At 39.2% G+C, this 15,534-nt stretch overlaps 1 protein-coding gene across 1 annotated transcript; it reads left to right on the plus strand.

The window, feature by feature from the left end:
- On the plus strand, window positions 1-14,990 carry fgf2 (fibroblast growth factor 2). The gene is made up of 3 exons (XM_041797175.1): window positions 1-630; window positions 5,019-5,122; window positions 14,143-14,990. The coding sequence occupies exons 1-3, from the start codon at window positions 453-455 to the stop codon at window positions 14,326-14,328; spliced, it is 468 nt and encodes a 155-aa protein (XP_041653109.1). The 5' UTR covers window positions 1-452; the 3' UTR covers window positions 14,329-14,990.
- Window positions 14,991-15,534: the final 544 nt, after the last annotated feature.

Here is a 15,534-nt window from a genome sequence, read left to right on the forward strand (position 1 = left end):
ACTGAGGCCCAAAGGGGAAAGCCTTCCACACAGATCTAAGCCAGCTGCCATGGTTTAAACACTTCACTGCAAGGAGAGTGAAAGAGAAGGGGAAGCCGCATGTATCCCCCTACCAGTGTGCTCAGAAGACACTGATAGAGCAACAGCAGGCTCTACAGACAGAGACGAGCAGCTACAAATGGTAGATTTTGGTAGATTTTAATAGGTAAGAGCAGGCAGGAGTCCTCCCGCCTCAAATTTCTTAAGATTCAAAGGGCACTTGCTGCCCTGCAAGGAGGGGTGTTCTTTCAAGTGACCTCTCGGGGTTAAGCAGAATCAGTTAGTGTGAAGCTCTGTGGAGGAGGGGAGGAGGGAACAAGCAAGTTAGTGGGAGGTGGGAGGCCACAGTGGGGCTCCTGTACAGCTCAAGAAGGAGACGAAGCAGTCGCCGGGAAGCGGGGAAAGAGGAGGAGATGGCCACTGGAGAAATCACCACACTTCCCTCCACACCTGAAGATGGTGGCAGCAGTGGTTTTCCTCCAGGGAACTTCAAGGAGCCCAAAAGACTGTACTGTAAAAACGGGGGCTTCTTCTTGAGGATAAGGTCTGACGGGGGAGTGGATGGAATCCGGGAGAAAAACGACCCCCACAGTAAGTGCTTCCAGTTCTTTCTTTGCTTTGCACAGCAAACAAAGCTCCTTTATGTTCTTTTTCAATATGCAGCAGGGAAGTAAGAGTTAAGTAAGAAAAAGTAATGGAGGAACGATGTGAATTTTCCAGCTTACTGAGGTTTATTCTCCACTTGTAAACACCAGAATGTGTGTAGGTCTACCTCTGGAAAGTCTAATAACGCAAGTTCAAGAGAAGTACACCTACCATTTTCTTGATCAATGGGAACTTTGGTGGAATATCCCTGACATTTTTAGTGAAAGTTGATGCTGACTCATAGTGTGGTTTACGTCACTTAAGGCAGCATGGAGTTAACAGCCAGCAGAGGAGAATTCCTCATTTGGAGGTTCCTGACATTATGTAAGGTCAGTGAAGTTATGCCACCAAAATAGTCAAGAATAAAACTACTTCTACTCAATGTAATGACATTGATTTCCTCTACCAAGTGACAAGAGTTTGGCTCTCTAAAGCTTGTTAGCAAACAAGAGTTGTGACACCCTTTGGTGCCTCTGTATCAGTGATAGCTTTCAAATATGTGTCCCAAGTTGCATCAGTAAGTAGGAGAGGTCGACAACATATATGAAATTGGGTGTTGTCTCATAGAGCACTTGTGTTTGGATGTGTATTTTCCAAGCTACAGTGTGACATTTCAAACAGGTGTGTGGATTAGTTCAAAGTGAGTAGTAACATTGTAGAGCAGATGGACTGGCCAGATTCCAGATCTGTCATCAAACTGATCCAACTTTCAAAGCTTCAAGCCAATATGCGTGTTCCCAGATAGAGAGTTACTAGACCAATCAGGATCATTTGGAGTTTGGTTGAAGCAATGGCAAGCCTTTAAGCAACACTGACAACAAACCGACTTCCTTTTCCTGCACTTTCTGCAAAGCTAGCCTACACAGCCCACTCTTCCACTCTACTTGGAAGGCTTTCCGCAAGATTTTGGAATGTTTTTTGTGGAATTTGTGCCCATTCAGTCTGTAAAGCATTTATGAGGTCAAGCATTGATGTTGGACGAGAAGGTCTGGCTTGCCAATTCCAATCCAGTTCATCCCAAAGGTGCTCGATGGTGTTGAGGTCAGGGCTCTGTGCACATTAGTGAAGTTCTTCCACATCCAACTCATCAAACCATGTCTTTACAGTCCTTGCTTTGTGCACTGGGGCACAGTCATGTTGGACTTTAAAAAAAGCCTTCCCCAAACTGTGCCATTAAGTTGGAAGCATAGCATTGTCCAAATGGTCTTGGTATGCTGAAGCATCAAGATTGGCCTTCACTGGAGATAAGAGGCCTAGCCCAAACCCTGAAAATCAGCCCCATACAATTATCCTTCCTCCACCAAACTTCACAGTTGGCACAATGCAGTCAGAAAGGTAATGTTCTCCCACAGAACACATTTCTACTGTTCCACAGTCCAGTTTCTGCGGGCTTTACACAAGTCCAGCTGACTCTTGCCATAGGACTTGGTGATGTGAGGCTTGCATGAAGTTGCTCAGCCATGGAAACCCATCCATAAAGCTCCTGCACAGTTTTTGTGCTTCTTTTATACAGTTATTGACCCCATTCTGTGATTTTACATGGTCCTCTGCTTCGTGGCTGAGTTGCTGTTGTTCCTAAACTCTTCCACTTTCTAATAATACCACTTACAGTCAACCATGGACTATCCATCAGGGGTGAAATTTCACAGACTGTCTTATTGTGAAGCTGGCATCCATCACAGTACCACACATGAAGTCGCTGAGCTCTTCAAAATGACCCATTTTGCATCACAAATATTTGCAAATGGAGAATATATGGCTTAGTGCTTGATTTTATTCACCTGTGGCAATGGGCCTGATTAAAACACCTAGATTCAGTAAATAGCAGGTGTGGCCAAATACTTTTGTCCATATAGTGTATGTTGTGACAGGAAACTGAACTTGAAAACAGGAACATTCTGGTCATATCAGGGGGTCTGGTCACCCCATCCATTATAAGACAGAATTTACACATATCTGATGCAACAGGCCACGAGACATAATGATTGGTCCCAATGCTACAGAACCAGAGAAGAGTTTATGGAAGGATTTCCTGTATCTAGGAAAGCTGTGGAACATAATAAGCCAAGTAAACATGGAACACACCACAACTCACACAAACCAATCATACATTTCTTTCAAGGGGAACATCACTTTGAACTGTGAGATGAATCATGCAGGCAGAAAGCCTAACTGTAGACAGATGCTGAAGCCTTAATGTAAATTTATTCTGCTCAGATACCCCTATTTACCCCATGAGCCATCTGCTTCCTTTTTGGTGGTGAAGTGTTATGCTAAGTATGCTCTGTTGTCAAGCAGTGTCGTCCTGAGAACAATAATTGTAGAGATGATTTTGATACATCTCAGAGGTGACTGTCTCTCAGCCATGAGTTGGCTTGCTGCTATCAGTGGGATCACTATAGTTTAATTTATTCAATGCATAAAGCAGTTCTAAAGATAAAACATGCATGATGACTATGGGAGCTGCTTTAACACAACAAAACAGTTAGTTGTTTTAGACATCTTCTATGTATGCAATCATCCTCGTAGTTAGCAACGAATATTCCTTGAAATTGTGAAGGCTTTGCGAGAGATTTGACCCATTAATCCTCTTTTTATATCAGGTATTACTACCTTGGCAATGTTATGGAACAGTTTAGCATCTTTTGTGCAAATGTTTTGGTGTTAGGCAGAGATTACTGGATACTTCATACTGATTGTTTTTATCATGTGTTTCTGTAAAACACTGCCGTTTCTGTAATGATGACAGATGACATCTGATAAGTTTAACACTGAAAACAGTTTTCCATGATATCGGACTGGCATTGATAAGGTTAACAGACATAATTCCATGACGTTTAGAATGACCAAATTTACAAATCTCCAAATAAAGACACTCTAAAATCCAGGCTATTCGTCTGAAGGCCCTGGGCCAGGTCAGGCCCTCAAGGTCCCTGTTAGTGGCCATTTGAGTAGACAACTAATATTTTAAAAATACACACCTTTTTCCAATTTTTGAATACAGTTATACATGTTTGTATAATCATCTACCATGTTAATCCCCAATTTGTTTATACCCCTTCATGATGCTGCCTTGTACATATCCTCTCTGGCACATCTCAAACAACTTATTTTGCCGCCCGTGGCCATGTTTTTAACACTTAAGCCAATAAGCTAGACAAACTGCCTCCTTTACCTTAAAAAAAGACAAAAATTAAATGCAGAGAATAGAGATTACATTACAGAAGCATGCATTTATATTTATACAAGGCTTGCATGCTTACTCCGCAACAAATGCATGTTGGTGTTTAAGGAATAGAACTTGAGAAGGTATTTCAAGACAATCCTTGTTGACTTTGACACCACTTTCGGGTGTTGAATTGAAGAGGTTGTTGCAGATGAGAAAATCTGAAACAGTTTGACTTATTGAAGCTGTAAAAATGACTGCACATATGTCATGCAAATCTCTTATGCCCCTCCTTATGGATCCTTTTTCAGGAACTGGCCCCCATTCCAATATAATTTAATAGCTTACAAACCCACCTTTGAGTCATTTATTTACTTCCATCTGTAACATGCACTGTGACATTCATTGTCTGTTTTTTCCCCTAATCACATTGTGGCAGGCAAAGTTGCTAAGGAACTTGCACTTAGTAGGCTGCAACAGGGCTACTTTCAGCATGTATCCACTGTTTGTTTGCTATGGTGGTGCTTATGGTAAATCTTGGGGAGCAGGTCCACACCTTAACAATGCCTCTTTTTGCATCTCCATTCTGCCTTCCTGCATTGTTCTCTATTTCTCTTGTTCTACCAATCAGAAGAACCCTATGGAGGGGTTCATCATGCCCGGGAGCTACAGTGGATACCATAAGCTTCCCTGGATTGATATTTGCAAAAGGCTTATCATATCTGCTGTGATTAAAAATATTAATTAATAAATATTGATCAAATTGTATCCTGATGGTGCTGTAGTCTTTTCTAGTGATTATGGCTTATATGATGGCATTCTCCTCGCAGGTGAATGAAAATAAACTACCAGCTATACCTGGTACTTTTCAAAAGTGGGGTAGTCAGGGTTCTAGAATCAGAGATTTTCTCTTTTAGCCATGTTTTTGACAATATCGATGGCCTGATGTGGGTCAACTCGGATGGCCTTCTCAATAGATAGCTTCAGCTTCAGAGAGCCTGTCTTCCTCATATCTGTTCCTGAGCTGAGTCTTGATCAGCTTCAGTTTGGAAAATGACTGACTGAATGTTATCAATAGCAATGTGGCATATACAGTATCGTTATCCTGAAAACCAAGATTTAAATATTGGTATATTTTTCTAAAAATAAGTTTTGTCTTTCACTCCAGTAAAGCTTCAACTCCAGGCGACCTCAGTGGGGGAGGTGGTCATCAAAGGAGTTTGTGCAAACCGTTATCTGGCCATGAACAGAGATGGACGACTGTTTGGAGCGGTAAGTGAGTCAAATTATCATTTTTCTACTAACAGATCTTCCATGTGCAGGCTTCTCTGTTTAAATCTGGGTTTTTATTTGTCTCTGTTTGTCTTGTTTATTGATTTCACTGTGAAGGAAGCTTTTTGTGTAAAGCACTGCTATGGGCTGCACCTGCTTTGAGTTCAAACTTAGCCTAACTCTAACATCTCTACTTCCATAATATGTATTGAACTGTCTGAAGGTTGAGATCTATAAAGCCATTGTAGACCGTGTCGACAAACATTTGTGAAAGAATGGGTCGCTCTCATGGGCTCAGTGAATTCCAGCGTGGTACTGTGATAGGATGCCACCTGTGCAACAAGTCCAGTTGTGAAATTTCCTCACTCCTAAATATTCCACAGGCAACTGTCAGTGGTATTATAACAAAGTGGAAGCCATTGGAAATGACAGCAACTCAGCCACGAAGTGGTAGGCCATATAAAATGGAGGAGCGGGGTCAGTGGATGCTGAGGCGCATAGTGTGCAGAGGTCACCAACATTCTGCAGAGTCAATCGCTGCAGACCTCCAAACTTCATGTGGCCTTCTGATTAGCTCAAGAACAGTGGTAGAGAGCTTCATGGAATGGGTTTCTATGACCGAGCAGCTTCATCCAAGCCATACATCACCAAGTGCAATGCAAAGTGCCGGATACAGTGGTGTAAAGCACGGCACCACTGGACTCTAGAGCAGTGGAGACACGTTCTCTGGAGTGACGAATTGCGCTCCTCCATCTGGCAATCTGATTGATGAGTCTGGATTTGGCGGTTGCCAGAAGAGCGGTACTTGTCTGAATGCATTGTGCCAAGTGTAAAGTTTGGTGGAGGGGGGATTATGGTGTGGGGTTGTTTTTCAGGAGCTGGGCTTGGCCCCTTAGTTCCAGTCAAAGGAATTCTGAATGCTTCAGCATACCAAGAGATTTTGGAAAATTCCATGCTCCCAACTTTGTGGGAACATTTTGGGGATGACCCCTTCCTGTTCCAACATGACTGTGCACCAGTGCACAAAGCAAGGTCCATAAAGATATGGATGAGAGAGTTTGGTGTGGATGAACTTGACTGGCCTGCAAAGAGTCCTGACCTGAACCCGATAGAACACCTTTGGGATGAATTAGAGTGGAGACTTAGAGCCAGGCCTTCTCGTCCAACATCAGTGTGTGACCTCACAAATGCGCCTCTGGAAGAACTGTCAAAAAATTCCCATAAACACACTCCTAAACCTTGTGGAAAGCCTTCCCAGAAGAGTTGAAGCTTTTATAGCTGCAAAGGGTGGACAGACATCATATTAAACCCTATGGATTAAGAATGGGATGGCACTTAAGTTAATATGTGAGTAGAGGCAGGTGAGTGAATACTTTTGGCAATATAGTGTAACTAAAGTTACTACTAAACTAGTTTCAGTGGGGTCTAGTTTTGACTTTATGCCATAATTTCAGACAGAGTTAATGCATATCTGATATAACGGTACACTGGAGTACAAGACATGTTTTCTTCCAAGTAGGGCTGCTCAATTATGGCAAAATCTTGGTAATGATGATTTATAGTGCATTCCAAAGGTATTCAGACCACCTTCACCTGTTTTTCAGTTTTGTTATGTTGCAGTCTGATGTTACAGTATATTCTTATTAATCTACACTCTATACCCCATCATGACAAAGTGAAAACTGTTTTTTTTTTTTTAATAAATTTATCAAAATATATATATTAAAAAAATCACACTAAAAGAAGTTTTCAGACCTTTTGCAAAAATTCTTGAAATTTAGCTCAGGTTCCCCCTATTTCTCTGATCTTTGCTGAAATGGTTCTGCACCTTAATTGGAGTCCACTTGTGGCAAATTAAACTGATTGGACATCTGAGCTTAATTTCAAGTGTTTTTGCAAAAGGTCTGAATATCTATGTCAATGTGATATTTTAGTGTTCCATTTTTAATACATTTGCAAACATCTCTAAAATTCTGTTTTTACTTTGTCATTATGGGGTACTGAGTGTGGATTAGTGAGATCAAAACTGAATTTTTATTGTAGCATCAGGCTGCAACATAAAATTGAAAAAGTGAACGGGGTCTGAATACTTTTGAATGTACTCTATACTAAGATCATGAATATTGCCACTCTTTGTTGATCTTAAATTACTAAATGTTTTCATCATGATGCCTTGGGAGGCAGACTCACCCGTTAAAGTAATTCTGGTTTTGTGATTTCTCAAAATTGAAAATGACGCAAATGTCTGAGGATATCTTTCTGCTCCTCTCTTAAACTCCGGAGAGATCTGTTTCATGATGGTGCTGCTTTATGAACCACACATGACAAACAGCATGTACAAAATGAGTGCATCACACCATGCAGCACTTCAGTTGTTTAATGAAAATTGTAATTGAAATTATATTTAACTTGATTCATTGTTGAGCACTAACCAACAGGGGCATTTAAGTGCATCATCTTGTTTAGTATTGCATCATATCATCTTATCATGGTATGGTATGGTATGGTATGGTATGGTATGGTATCATATCATGTTGAGTTGCACAGTATCAAATTGTACTATATCGTATTGTATTTAACCATATGGCTTAGTTAAGTATGGTATGGTATTGGTCTGTGTTGATGGTACTTTGTTCCAATGTTTAAGAGTAGATTATCAAAGTGTATTTTCTGAAAGAGCTCAACGGGTTTGTTGTTTATCCACAATGCATTTCACATTCTTACAGTGTATGTCCTCCTGTTGTCAGAAATATTATTTGAAATGTCCCAAGTAGCTGTAGACTTCTTTGTTTTGGAAACTAAATATTTACCACCCAGTCGCCAAGAAATCCTCCCTTGCAGGGAAATAATTAAAATGACACTCGTTTGTCACGATCATTACAGAATAAGATAGGTCCTGGGGTCAAAATTATCCTGCTGCAGATGTATGAGATCCAGAGGGACAAAAATGACTTTTGTACCCACTGTAATGATGTCAACAGGCCTGACTATTCAACATATTGTCGTTGTAATTTTTTATTTGTGCACATTTAACTGTTTGAAACTGTTTTCTGAAGACTTTAAAGAAACATTTATCCCGACTTTGGCTCTGCTGCTTCTCTGCAGCCACAGTGTTGTTGCTCACAGCAGCAGTGGAAGTGTGAAGTGCTTGTTACTGATGTGGTTTGGTGGTTGTGAAAGCTTGTCCACAGTCCATGTAATTGGCAAGAGGCATTTCCTCCTAATGAGAAGTTACTGTAGCTACCACCCAAGGCGGACACACTCTTCTGCTCTGATTTGTGTTTGGAAAATCATTAAAAACCCACAATAAACCACATCTGTTCTTATTAACATTTGCTGACTGATGGCTGGATTGTAAACTATTGTTGCTGCAAAGAAGATACGTTTTTTCCTCACAATATTCATGCTTTTTACAAGATAAGTCTCTAGAAACTTCCTTTCCACCAGGATAATCTGCAGTGAATTATTTTGTAAGTAAAATATTCTGCAAGTAAAACTGATGAATACTATTCATGTGAGTATGAGTTGATTAAACACATGTACTTCTAGAGATGACATTAAGCTGATATTTGGAATAGATACACTGCAAAAACATGAATGTAAGGAATTGAATTAGTCTGATTTTTCATCAAAATTATCTCCTGAAACTTAATGGAAGCCCATTTCACAACAAGTCGAGCCAAACATCTTTAAACATTAGCACCATTTATGAGGTCTGAATTGCTTGAATTAGTAAAAACTGTAACACTTTATTTGGTGCAGTAGTTCTTAACAGGTCCGGTGTCAGGACCCACCAGTCCGTCTTACGACAGGTCGTGACCCAAGTTTCCAAAATATTTTCAACAAAGCATGTTTAGTCAATTGAATACTTTGCAGTTTGGAGCATGGTTGGACCATAAAACCTTAAATAAAAAAGAAAAGGGATAAAACAGATAAATTTTATACCCTCTTTCCCCATCATTGTGTCAATTTTGACCAGTTTTCTAGAGAATTTGTGAAATTACTTCATTATCATGGGAAAAGTAGGCATTGATTGCAAGAAGAGGAGATAAATTAGTTGAAATATTGATCACACATTTAAATTTACCCAATTTCATAGTAAAACAGGCTAAAATAGAGGTATTGATGCATGTCCAATAAGGACTTAAGGACTTTTGCCACCATTTTTTTTTCAGACTCCTAGTCGTGACCCACTGAAAACTGCCCTGCGACTGACTTTGGGTCCCGACCCTCCCCAGTAACCTAGTACTGTTATAATAAAAAGTGGTAAATACATAGTAATTTGTCAAGGATAAAGTGGTCATTACCTTGTAATAATTTAACTCTGAAAAACGGTAATATTAAGGAGGTTTTCATCTTGTAATAATGTCTTAATTGACAAGTTATTTCTGCAACATTGTGTCAATTCTTTGGTAATTAGCTGTTTTTTTCAAGCTAATCCTAATCCTAACTCTTACCCTTACCCTCACCCCTAACCCTAACCTTAAAAATAACTAGGAAACTATTCAGGAAGGACTAATTTTAATTTAGCAGGCCAAAATAAAGACATTACATATGACCTATCAAGCAACTTGTACAGAAAATTCTCATCTTATTTCTCAGAAATTTCTTGGTAAAATACTTCCTAATTACCATATAATTACCACGATATTACAAAGGTTAGGCCTGATAAGCTTACATAAGGGGGCTTCTCACAAACACATAGTTGAAGTCTGTGATTTTTTATGTACCATATATTACATATTAGTGCTGGGCAATTAATCAAAAAATAATCAAAACCAAAATTTGGAGCCTCTACCCGACGTAAACCTGCCCTGTCAATTATTTCAAAATTTTTCCCTTGTAATTCTCTCTGCTAATGCACCACCCTTTTTAAAAACACACTACTGGCTGTGTAGTCATGTGATAGGTAGCCAGGTGTCACAAGGCGTGTAGCCTGCCAGAAACCCAAAAGGAGAAGTAGTAGTCTCACGACACTGATCCAGCCAGTCTAAAACTCAAACACCGATCTGACTGCGCAGCGTGAGCAGGTATTTTCTATTTTTTATACAATAGTATAAAAATTTTCTTTTTTTATCAAGAAATACCTGTTGTGTATTATTATTGTTTATTATTGTTTATTATGAAAAAACATTTAAGCTGATCTTTGTTTTGATTTCAATAAATAACCATAAATTGTTAATCTGTGCGTGTTCCTTTCAGTTATTTGTTTTATGATCATACGAATATTTACAGCACAAACAGAGTCAAGGGTAGGGGGTGGGATAGTCGTACATCAGTCGTTATCAAAGTGAAAAGTTCAATTAATCATGATTTTGAATTTTGCCATAACTGCCCAGCCCTACTACATATGATGTCATACCTATTATTGGAAAAGGGTCTCACGGTTTACTGTAACAAAAGAGCAGAGAACATTCAGGTGAACCAAAGATATCACGAAGAATTTTTAATATGTGCAAAGAAATTACAAACTGTACAGCCTGAAAACACACTAGTTGATATCATCACCCCATCCGGCTTTCTCAGATTGAATTTTTCAGAGTAATTCCTGCTAGGTTCTCAGATCTGCTCGTCCCAGGTTCATGTGGAAAATCAGGGTGCTGGAAGGAAAAATGTGGCTTTTTGCATTAAAACATGCAGTTATGATTTTCTGGAGTTTTGTGCATATGCAAATGGGACTGAAGTGAAAATTTGTCATCACAAGCAAAACACTAATTAAAGGCAATTTTTAAATTTCTGCCTTTTTATTTTTTTAAAATAAGATATTAAACAGAATTTTTCAGGTAAACATGGCTTGTATTAAGTATAAGGAGATATTTTGACAAGCCATTATACAAATAGGCTGCCTCAGATTTGAGATTTTTCTGTATAAACTTAAAGGGAACTAATGCTGTCTCAGGTTGCATCATTAATCAGGAATCAGCAAGGACTGGATGTAACAGTTAAACTTACTGCAGTATGTAGAGCATGCTCAGTCAATGGTTCAGAGGCCTTTCAACCACAAAAACAACAAAAGACTGCACGACCACATTTCTGTTGCACAGTTCCAGATCTTAAGTTTGATATGGTTTAATGGCAGTTGTGACTTTTGCATAATGAATTGTGAAAGTTAGCCTGGGGAGGTTGTTCCAGTTGAAAGAAAATGTCCTCTGACTAACAGGTCCAAGGCTGTGCAGTCACACTCCACGAAAACCAGAAACTAAAAACAAAAGCCTCTTGTTGGACGGAGTGCAGGGCAGCTAACGCCCAGCGAGACAGCTAGATTCTGGCCAGACGTTCAGTAATTAATGTTTTTTTCATGTTTTCTACAAAGGATAACGTTCAGAGAGAGGATGTGTGAGCACTAAAAACGACAACTCAACAGCCAAATCATTTGGTTTGTACTTAAGTCATCCACTCTTTAATAACCTTCATGTTTACATGTATGAAATCCAAGTTTTTTTCAGCACATCTTGATTCAATTGATCTTTCCCTCTGCTTATTTACATCCCTGTAATGTTTAAACTATTAGCCCATTATCATCCCTGTTAAAAATATAAGGAATCTGCACTAACACCAAACTGACAAGAGAGGAGATAAGAATCCCGGTCAGGCATTGCTTCTTCAAGAGTGGAAAATATTTCATACCAAAGTCTGCTATAAAATAAAGATGGCATTCAACTCAAGGTGTTTTATAGTACTTTAATGACATCAAATGTGAGCATTACAAACGTCCCTTTCCAAAAACATACGTTAAATATATTCAGTAAAAACAGAATCCAAAGTAGCTAACCGTATTTAATGAAATGCCTTCAGGATGTGGCTCAGGTTGCCTTTATACAGAAATGATGAAGATCAGACTTTTAAAGAAACACGCATAAAAACAAACACTACATGACCAGCTTTTTGTTGAAATACAGTGAATGAGCTTGGCAGGACTTTCACAGCTTCCTTGATATCTACCCATATTAAAGTGTCAATATTAGTTTTCTGTTTTACAACCTGAAGGCTGTAAGGTAGGAAAATGTTCTGTTACTTTAATGATAGATATTACTAAAAAATACCAAAGCTTTGAAAATTCAAATTAAAGAGCTCCAGTCTCAGTTTTCACTAAAAAGTAATGAGTACACAGACAGTAGAAAATATTGGACGAAGCCTGAGTGTCAACAGACATTGGGTTATGATGAAGAGAGGGTTTTAAATTCAATCTCTGGCAGCTGCTTCACTGAAAACACTGCAAACCAATGTAGGTGGAGCTCAGGTGGGCCTTAATACTAACAGCTACATTCTACCAGCTTGCAGCAATGTAAACCATGCCCCTAATAATGCAAAATATCCTCACTTATAGAAAAATGGACAAGTTATAGAAATCTTCAACCCCTGTACAGTGTGTGCCCAAAACAGCATGAACTAGTACAACCAAGATGTTTTTTAAAACAAGGCTGAATTTGCCACAGCTATGGGCTAGCTAGGGTTAGTTGTAGTGCAAGCAGGTTAACAATGGCTGCCTTAGGTGAAACAATTACTTTGAATGGCTTCAGCATAAGTTTGATTCACAAACTGGCTTCAGTGATAGATTTTGACGATGGCAGCTACCTGTTATGCCCACTACATCATGTTTTGTTGTTCTGATTGGCCTGTAATGAATGAGAAAGAAAACGTTTGTCCAATCATCCTCTGAGATTTTTAAAAGGTTCACCCCTTCACAAAAACCGTCTATGGACAGTCACCCAGATGGCTGTGAAATATATCCAACGCAATGGATATGTAAAACTTTCAGTGCTTCTGCAGCTTTTTGAACTTCTGCAGTAGCTGCATTTTTTAAACCACTAAGGTTGCCTCTTGGTGTTGAAGAGAGAATGGTCTACTTTCCAAAAATGTATTAGCAACATTTCAGTACTAAAACGTATTCATAGAGAATGACAGTGTGCAGGAGTTCACCTTATGCATTTATTGACTAAACAAGAAATTATACAACAATGGACATTTATTTAGTCAATCTTACTTGCTTCATTGCCAGGATTTTTTGTGCCTTTTAGCAAGCAATTCAAGCAAAACTGTTTGCCTGTCATACCCACGCAATGGCGATAGCCAGAGTCCGGAGGCATTGTATTTTCGAGTTGACCGTCTGTCCATCCATCAGTCCAGCCTAACTACTCTTGTGAATGTGGTACTAAAGATTGCTTTTAGGGATTTTTTCAAACCTCCAAAGATGTTCACCCAAACTCAAGGATGAACTGATTTGATTTTAAAAGAGAAAGGAGAAAAGTTAATCTGGCCTCCATTTCTCTCAAGACCATTCTTGTGGCCATATCTTTTAAATGCACTGAGGGATTTTCTTCAAACTTAGCTCAAATGTCAACTCAGACTCAAGGATGGACTGATCCTGATCAAGAACAGATAAAGACCAAGGGACCGCTTGCTCATCCCATACTTAGGAACACAATATCCCATAACACTAAAGGGATTTTCTTCAAAATTTGCACAAATGTCCACTCTAACTCAAGAATTAACTTAGCATTTTCAAAGGTCAGAAGCTTAGAGGTCAAGGTAATGGGGACTTTTGTTTATCCCTTGCTTATACACCTATATCTCAAGAATGCTTTTAGGGGTTGTCTTCAAAAATTGTGCAAATGTCTCCTCTGACTTCAGAATTAACTTTATTTATTTTGGAGATACAAGGTCAAAGCCATTGATTTCAAATCTTGTGAGGATAATATTTCAAGAATGCACTGAAGTATTTTTGTCAAATTTGGCACAAACCCACTCTTGGACTTGAAGTTTAAGGTAATTTCTGAGGTCAAAGACCTTGTACCATACTGTAGCTTCTTAGGAGATATCCCTTCTTGACCTACCACAGTACTTTCACTGCAATAGTATACCTCATGGAGAGATGTAGCTTCAATTATATACGCAAATCAGATTTTTCCCTGGACTTGTCTGGTGAATGAGGCATTCAGTAAATGCAATGAGATACTTTTGACTAGAAATCAGAGTGGGTTTGCAGAGTATTAACTATTCCTCTGTGTCTTTGTCTCCAGAGACGAGCGACAGATGAATGCCACTTCTTGGAGCGACTTGAGAGCAACAACTACAACACGTATCGCTCCAGGAAGTACCCCAACATGTATGTGGCACTGAAGCGGACTGGTCAGTACAAGTCTGGAAGCAAAACTGGACCGGGTCAAAAGGCCATTCTTTTTCTTCCAATGTCCGCCAAATGCTAATCTGGGATATCGTTGAGATGTATTTGTGTCTTAACTTCAGCGACAAAGAAGATGTGACGGCAATGAAGACAATGTGGTTCATCAACATTGCCCAAAACAGCTGTGATGCTTCTGAGTATTTAATCCTCAACATGTCTGCTCATTACTCAGCTTTACTTTTACAGTTTTACATTTTCAAACAGCTTTTTACTCTGGACTATCCGGCTGCTGCAGTATGTTAACTCTATAAAAAGGTAAAAGGGTTCAGGTAAAAGCACTTCCTGCTAAAAACTAGTTTTAAAACTTGAATGTGAGAGGAAAGGGATATAATCTTTGATCTTATGATACAAAATTTAGCTTGAAATAATACGATAAGCACACTAACCATGCAAAAGTTTAAACCAAAGCAAAACATATTGTTTAAAAAAAACACATCATGTTGTCAATAGGGATGGGTCAGACTACTCGAGTACTCCTTGCTAAAATCGTGATGCATGCTTACCATGCATTTATTTAGCCCCTATTTACATGAACGCAATATCAGCCAAAAATAGAAGCTTTTGTTGTGTTTGTGCTGTTTTAAAACATGACAAAGCGCTTGGTTGCCTTAAAATTTAATGTTTTGAAAATGGGTTCCAATATGAAATTTCCAACTTTAATAAATGTCTTTATTTTCTCGTAAACCGGCAAAACACTTCCTTCTGAAAAAGACAGAACTCATATGCATTACAATTCTTAAAGCTAACCTTGTGTGGGTAGGTGGAATAACCTGTAATTTCCACAAACACCGCTTGTGCCGTACTCAGCCCTCCGGTTTTGCCCCAGCTGAAAGTGAGCGACCTTGCACACTGGATGTGTGTCTGAAGTGCAGCACAGCCCTGATCAGCTTAAGACAAGAGGGCAGAGATCACAGGGGAACTGTGAGTTCATGCAGGAATAGCATGTCATCAGCAGATTTTCTTCCCTTTTTGGGGTTGATTTGCCTTTCGTTTCAACATGATTCCACGATGTTATTGCCTCTGTCATGGGTGAGTACATTAAAAAGTTAAAAAAATAATGCGTTTTTTACAAATGATGAGTGGCTTCATGTAAAAGCCTGTGGCTTTTTCTCATCAGTGGCACCATTGTAGCTCGGTGACCCACTGACCTCCCAATGACCTTTTGCTCGTGCTGCAGGATGAGATGCAATGTTTATATAGCAACATTTTTTCCGCCTGTTTGGATTGA

Source organism: Cheilinus undulatus, linkage group 10 (assembly GCF_018320785.1).
Source record: "Cheilinus undulatus linkage group 10, ASM1832078v1, whole genome shotgun sequence".
In the NCBI taxonomy this organism is placed as follows: domain Eukaryota; kingdom Metazoa; phylum Chordata; class Actinopteri; order Labriformes; family Labridae; genus Cheilinus; species Cheilinus undulatus.